Source organism: Acanthisitta chloris, unplaced genomic scaffold (assembly GCF_000695815.1).
Source record: "Acanthisitta chloris isolate BGI_N310 unplaced genomic scaffold, ASM69581v1 scaffold44772, whole genome shotgun sequence".
NCBI lineage: Eukaryota > Metazoa > Chordata > Aves > Passeriformes > Acanthisittidae > Acanthisitta > Acanthisitta chloris.
This window is the reverse complement of record NW_008659572.1, coordinates 1-7,507: the sequence shown is the minus strand read 5'-3', so window position 1 is coordinate 7,507 and position 7,507 is coordinate 1. Positions and strand designations below refer to the sequence as shown.

General features: G+C 50.2%; 1 protein-coding gene across 1 annotated transcript; it reads left to right on the top strand.

Moving 5' to 3' along the window:
- Positions 1 to 426: 426 nt before the first annotated feature.
- LOC103797231 (nuclear transcription factor Y subunit gamma-like) lies at positions 427 to 5,533 on the top strand (the record flags this gene model as incomplete). The annotated part of the gene is made up of 4 exons (XM_009069429.1): positions 427 to 585; positions 3,786 to 3,893; positions 4,541 to 4,600; positions 5,414 to 5,533. Coding segments are annotated over 4 exons (447 nt in total), but the record flags the coding sequence as incomplete, so codon positions are not given.
- Positions 5,534 to 7,507: the final 1,974 nt, after the last annotated feature.

The following is a 7,507-nucleotide window of genomic DNA, read 5'->3' as shown; positions in this document are numbered from 1 at the left end:
CCACAACCTTTTTGGGGCATCCAAGCCTCCTTAGGGCATCCACAGCCTCTCTGGGCAATAGATAACCCTGGCAGCCCCAACCCTGGCAGTGTTCACAGCCAGGTTGGCTAAAGCCTTGAGCAACCTGCTCTGGTGGGAAGTGTCCCTGCCCTGAGCAAGGGGTTTGGGCTGGATGATCTCTAAACTCCATCCCAACCCCTTAACATACTCTGACCTACTAATTTGCTCCAGCCTGGCCTGGGACGCTTCCAGGGTTGGGACAGCCACAGCTTCTCTGTCCAAATGTGTTCTCTGGTCATGGGTAGGAGCTCAGATAGCTCAGGACTGTGTGTCCTGGGATCCCTTCATGGTGCTTTAAGCAGCAGTGGGGGTAGGACTGTGTGTGTGTGGTGGCTGTTGGGTGTCCTCACCCCTGGTTTGTTGCAGACCACCCCGGTGACCATGCAGGTGGGAGAAGGTCAGCAGGTCCAGATAGTGCAGGCCCAACCCCAGGGCCAGACCCAACAGGCTCAGAGTGGAGCTGGGCAGACCATGCAAGTCATGCAACAAATCATCACCAACACGGGAGAAATCCAACAGATTCCGGTAAGATTCTCCCAGTGGGAATGTGGCAGAACTTTTGTGAGCACACTGTGAGCTGAGGTCCTGGCATGAGGCTGGACATGGTGACTTTTTAACTGGGAGTTTGGATTGAGTGCTGTGTTTCCTGCACTTCAGAGAGGAAAACTAACCAGGTGTGACCTGAAGGGAGAAATCAATCTAATCCACCTAGCACAGACTCATTGCCCACCCCAAACACCTTCCCTGAGGGAAACAGGAAGAAATAAATGAAATCTTTTCCTGGATAAACCTTAGTTCTTTGCCACAATAAAGCAGAATTCCCTTCTTTTGCCTTTACTTGGTTCTGCCTCTGCAGTGGGAAGTCAGGACCTGGCAGGCTGAGTGGGAAAGGTGCCAGCTGGGAGTTATTAATAAACTCCTCTGTCCCAACAAATATTTCTGCTAAAACACTCTTTGCTGGTTGGAGGAACAGCCTTGCAGAATCTGGAGTTATCTCCTTGCCTGTCCCATCAGTTCAGACCTGCTGGATTTGGGATTTGGGGCACTCAGCAGCAACAGGAACATTCTGACCTGTGTCCTGGGTAAACATACAGGGCCAAAAAAAGTCACGTTTTCCCTCTTCCCTGTAACTTCTAATCACAACAAAGCTGAGGCTTTACCTTCCCATCTGGAAAATTTCACAGCTCTTCTAGGGAAAACAGAATCAGCTCAGTTCTGTGTACTCACCACAGAGCTCAAAGGTCACCCAGTGGCAGAAAAACTTCTCCCTTGGATTTCTTGTATGCAGTGTCCTCACAGCTGGGGCAAAACTGAATTTTCACACAGATTCTGCCTTTCAACACTTCCCTCTGCACGTCTGGCAAGTGTTTGTGCTGTGACAGAGCATCTTGAGGAGGTTTGCAGTTGGGACTTGCCAGATTTTCCCAACTCATTCACACATTCCTTTCATCTCTCAAGTCTTCAGCTGATTCCTGGTGGCCACCAAGGAATTGCCAAATAGGGTGGTTTACTACAGGCAACTTTTTTTTTAATTCTCTGCATTCTGCTTTCTTGGGACATCCTTTTCCTTCTTTTCCTTATGGAAGTGTCTCCAAAGACTTGTTCCTCAAATCCTTGTGGAAGGAGATCTCCAGCTTCATTACCCCAGCACTGAATGTTGCAGCATCAGCTATAAAACAGTTCAGACTTATTCCCAGTTGTCTCCAGTGAATACTTAGAGATACAAGAAGGAGCTTGGAGAAAAGAATTCCTCATCCAGTAGCTGTGAGGGAGCTCTGACCTGCTGAAGGTCCAGATGGACCTGTGGGAAGTGATCCTGTGTTTTCAGATTGGAGGTTTAGTCATTAGGGTCTGATTTTGGCCAAGCAGATGATGATTCTACCTTCTTTTTCCTGGGAGTGTGGAAGAACAGGGAGCTGTGACAGGTCCTCAGAAGCTTCAGATGTGAGACAGAACTGCCAAGTGGCATCTGCTGAGGAGCACTTGGATCTGTGAGGACTCAGAGGCTGCAGATCAGTGTGTGACAGTCACAGCTCAGGTCTCTGTGTGGCAAAAATACTCCTGAGCTGTAATTAAGAGGGTTCTCCTCAATCCTAACCACTTGAGGACCCACAGTTGGTGCTGAAGGAGCTTCCAGCAAGTGAAGTAAAACAACATGGACCCACAAAATCACTGTAGGAGCTTTCAGTGCCCAACCTGGAGAGCACTTTGGGTTGGTTTCACACAATTCCTGACCTTGGTCTCTCCGTTCTGCTCTTCCTGCTGTGCTTTTCTGGTTTCTCCATGGCTTCCCTTCTCTCTTGGCACAGTGCTGTCCTCTCAGAGTTCCTCCTCTGGGCACTGTGGTGTCTGTGAGGCTCCAGCAAAGATTCTTTCATCCCCCAGACCCATCAGTTTGAAACCCTCACAGAGCTGGAAGTGCCTCTGGGCACTGCAGGAGTGTTGAGTGGATCTCACTCATAGTCTCTGCTGCTTTGCCACATTCTCATGGTACCTTTGACTCCAGGACCACAATTTGCTTGTGGATAGCTGAGACAAACTGCAAGTGTAGCATCAGTTAAATGAGAATCACTTGTTTGCCCACACTGGTTTTTGGTTTAATCTGTGTCTTATCTCAGCAGTTTCCTTGGAGCTTCCTCTCCTTCCTGCAAGGATTATTTCCACATCACTTCCACCCAGGATGTAGTTAAAATCTAAGCCCCTCAGCATGGCAAACACGATCTCCAGACAGATCTCAGGGCAGGAACAAATTCCTTGTTGAAATGTTTTTTTGCCCACGGAGAGTTTATTTGCTCTTGGAATAATATTGGAGCCTTTCAGACACAGCTGGTGGAGTCAGTGGCATTTTGTGTGGGTGCCAAGACCACGTTCCAGGCACTTGAACCTTTATCAGTCAGCACTTTCAAAAGTGTTTGGCATGTTCTTCTCTCCCCTTCTTAAAAAGGAGACAACTCAACCCATTTTCTCATGTAGAATTAACCTTTAGACTGTGAATCAGAATGGAAACCCAACAGTGTCACACTGTGACCTTCTCATTGCTCTCAGGTGTGAATTACCAGTGTGACCTGTTTGTACCAGCAGCTATAATGACATGGCCTTTCTGTCCCACACCCCCAAGCAGCCAAGCTCAGGGTTTTAGGGGAGAAATTTGGGGTTGAAGCTCACACATGTAAGTGCTGAGCCAACAAGGCTCAACCTTTGCCAGGTGGGGGTTGACATATATTGCCAGAGAAGTTGCATTCAAAGCTTCCAGATATATCCTTGCGTGGTTTTGCCATCTCTGCTGCCTCTATGTGGGGAAAAAAAATAAAAAATAATCCCATATAGTCTTTATTTTGGGTAGGATATGATAAGAGTTGTCCTGTGCAGCAGCTCCCAACATTTTTCTCTCTGCGCAATGAGCCCTCAAAGCAAGAACTCCATTCCCATCACCAAAACAAACCCTAAGTGTTCTCCACTGAGCTTTAATTAATATGCTTTAGCTACTAACTGACCACTCCCAACCTGGAGAAAGGAAGAATGTTGTCCCTCAGGACTTATGGTTCTTACCTTGGCAGAGTCCACCGATAGTTCCTCACCGTGCGGGGGGAACCGTTAAAAATCACCTGCAGCTCCTTGGGGTGATCCAATACTCGTTGGAAAGGAGCAAGGCAAAGTTTGTGTGTGTCGAGGTTACCCAGTTGTCTGTTTAATTTTCTTTCCCTGCCCCCTCCACTTGTCTCCAGGTTCAGTTGAATGCTGGCCAGCTGCAGTATATCCGCTTAGCCCAACCCGTGTCAGGCACGCAGGTAGTCCAGGGGCAGATCCAGACGCTTGCAGCCAATGCACAGCAGGTATGCACTCTCCAGCAGGCCTCACTTAACTGGTAAAATGTTCTTCCCTAGCTCCTGGAACTACAAAGTTTCCCAAGGATTCACCTCTTGGGCTAGGTGACTTTCTTTCCTTCCTGGTTTGGTCAGAGCTCCGAAGCGTTAGCCACGTTTTGCAAGGTGCATGCCAATGTTTGTGTGAGTGTGTGTGTGTCTCTCTGGAGAAAGCTCACACTGTGCTGAGCTCATTGCAGGTAACACTTTGGTTCATCCACCTTCTCTTTATTTCTGCTCCTTCTGCCTGGGTGAGGGAGGAGCTGTGCAGCCTCCGAGGAGAGAGAGGTATAACGGCAGGACCAGCAGGTTGTCTCCTCTTCTTGTTGAGGCTGAGGGATTGGTTCTTCTCTGCCTTCCTGCTGCTTTTTTGTGATCCTGGAGGCCACGTTCTCCTCAGGAAAGTCAGACAGGACGTGGTTGTGTTTGGTTTGGAAGGACTGAATGCCATGGCCTTGGCTCTTGAGCACCAGTGTGGCTGTGTCACACCACACTTGTGGGGTCAGGAGGTTTGGCAGAGGTTAAAAGCTCTCCAAAAGCAGCAGCAGAATATTGGGGGAGGGGGTTTGACCCTCTGTGAAGGGCTGTCACTGATCCATCTGCTCCTCTCCTTGTAGATAACACAGACAGAAGTCCAGCAAGGGCAGCAGCAGTTCAGCCAGTTCACAGATGGACAGGTAAGAGCTTTGGGATTGGGGCTACAACCCTTGGAGGTTGAGGGACAGAAGGACTGTCCTAAATCTGCATGTCCTAAATCAGCTCTTCCAGATCCAGCACTGCTGCTGCTCCCAGACCCTCCCCTGGAGCAGGATCCCCAGGCTTAGTTCAGGTGGATTCTTAGTGTTCTGCTGCCTTTGCTCCTAATGAACCCCTGGCAGCCTGGGAGAGATTCATTTCAGTCCTGATTAGTTTAGAGATAAAGGTGTTAATATCTAGCTATTGCCTCTTGCAGAAGTATCATGGAGTCATGGAATGGGTTGGGTTGGAAGGAACTTAAAGCTCATCTCATCCCAACACCTTCCACTAGCCCAGGTTGCTCCAAGCTCCATCCAACCTGGCCTGGAACTCTCCCAGGGATGGAACAGCCAATGCTGCTCTGGGCAACCTGTGCCAGAGCCTCAGCACCTCAGAGGGAAGGATTCCTTCCCAGTATCCCACCTATCCCTGCCCTCTGGCAGTGGGAAACCCTTCCCTGTGTGTTGTCCCTCCAGGCTCATGGCAGTAATTTCTCCCCATCTTTCTTGTAGCAATTAGGTCACCCTAAAGCTCAGCACCCTCACAGGGCAGAAGTGACCTGATGTCAGTTGGAGCAGCAGAAATTCTCAGCAGGACTTTGTAATGACAACACCAAATTTCTAGTGCCAACTGATGATCTGGTTGGGGTTTGCTGTGGGGCAGATCTCAGCTGGGCCCGGGAGGTGCTGCTTGTGGGTCATGCTGGGTGTGAGCAGAACTGACAAGTGTTTTAATTCCCTTCTCCTGTCCTGCAGCAGCTGTACCAGATCCAACAAGTGACCATGCCTGCAGGTCAGGACATCACCCAACCCATGTTCATCCAGTCCACCAACCAGAGCTCGGACACCCAGGCCACGCAGGTGACAGGGGACTGAGCAGGGACCTTGGGGCAAGTCCTCTCTGGGTGCAAAGCAACTCAAACCAACACCACCCACCTTGACATCTCTGCCAAACCAACCTGGTGTGATGACTCCACCTGCTCTGTGTACCTGTCCTCGATAGTGAGCCTATAATAGGCTTCAGTCTCTGGTGCACTCTACAACCTTTCTCTGGTGGGTATGAGAATATCCAACAGACTCTGACAAGAATGCAAGATTTTTATTTTTCAATCCATTTTTTTCAGTGTATTCAGCTGCTTGATCAACCCCAGAGAGAGCTAACCAAAAGGAATTGGTAGCATCTCATGGAACAATGTTTTTCTCTCTGGTAAAAAGTCTCAGAGGGTTCTCTGAGGTGTTTGGCTCAGAGCTCTGTTCCTGCTCTTCTGTTTGTATTTTTATTTTTTTTTCTCCTCTGGCTAGAGCTAGATTTGGTCCTCCCATCTCAGTGGGTTTTTGGGGTGTTTGGGGGGAGTGTGTGTGAGTGTGTGTGTGTGTGTGTGTGTGTTAGATTTGCCTCTCCTGCCTCCTCTTCTGGAGCATTGGCTCTGTGCAGGGAGGAGGAGAAGAGGAATTTCAAGTGAAAAAAAACCCAACAAACATTCCTTGTATTATGATTGTATTTTCTAAGGGCAAAAAAAGACTCTTGAATTTGGCCTCTTTATTCCAGAGAAAGTGCTGGAATCTGGGCAAACCCTGCTGTTACCTGTTGTTCTGGCTTTGGTCCATGCATGTAATATAAGCTTCAGAAAAGGAAATAAATTGCTTTTGTCAGATCCTGTGTGTGCTGTGTGAGGTTCAGAGATACTGGGGTACCCTCCTGGATCCCTGGGAATATTCCACCTGGAACAGGGAAAGCCAACAAGGGTTTAAGGGTGACCTGGACAAGGGGTTGGATGAGGCTCAGGTCAGGTGAGTAGTGTTGGGTTAAGTGGAGGAAATTTCAACCATTCAGGTTGGTAAAACCCTCCAAGACCATCAAATCCAACCTGTGACCCATCACCACCTTCTCACCTAGCCCAGAGCACTGAGTGCCACATCCTGTTATTCCTTGGACACTTCCAGGGATGGTGACTCCAGGGCAGCTCCTGACAGCTCTTTCCATGGAGAAATCCCTCCTGATGTCCAACCTGAACCTGGCCTGGCACAGCTTGAGGCTGTTTCCTCTTGTCCAGCCTCTTGTTGTTGGGATTCCAACCTTTACCTGGCTCCAGCCTCATCCAGCCCAGCCTTACCCACCTCCTCCTTGCCATGCAGCATGGTCTGGGTGGAGAGCTGAGCTACCTCCCACAGCAAGGCCATGAACTAAGGGATTCCTTCCATGGAGTGCAGCCCTTTAATCACAGGTACCAATGCAGCTGCCACATCCATGTCCCCTGATGCAGCAGAGAGGAGTTGGAGCCTCAGCCCTTGCCTGACTCCTTGGCCCATCCCACACCTCTATCCCAGGCTGTGACACGTGTGAGGTTGTCACCTGTGCCCTGTGGGTGCTTCCCTGGCAGTGCCCAGCCCAGCAGCACAGGCTGGAGGTGAGGAATTCACCCTGGCACAGCTGCCCACCTTGCCCTGCTGCAGGTGTTCCCCGTGCCAGGAGCAGCAGCAGCTGCTGCCACGACAGGAAAACTCCACTTCAGCACTTGGCTGCTGAATCTGGGCCTCGTTGTTCCAGCCTGACAGCATTTCCTGCATCCCCTGGGCTTTGGAAACGTCAGTCTTCTCCTCCTTGAGGTTTTCCCGGGAGCAGCAGCAGTGAGAGGGATGCGGTCGGTGCCCGCAGGAGCATCACCGCGCTGGTCCAGGGCAGAGCCGGGATGGGACTGGGTGGAGGAGCATGGAAAAGGTGAAATCGGGAGGAAAATGATCATTTGGGAAAGCTCCGAGCGTGGGATCGGCCACGAGAGGGCTCCCGTGGGAAGGGCTGGAGCGCGATGGGATAGCCGGGATGGGGCTCGGAGGTCCTTTCCCTTGGAG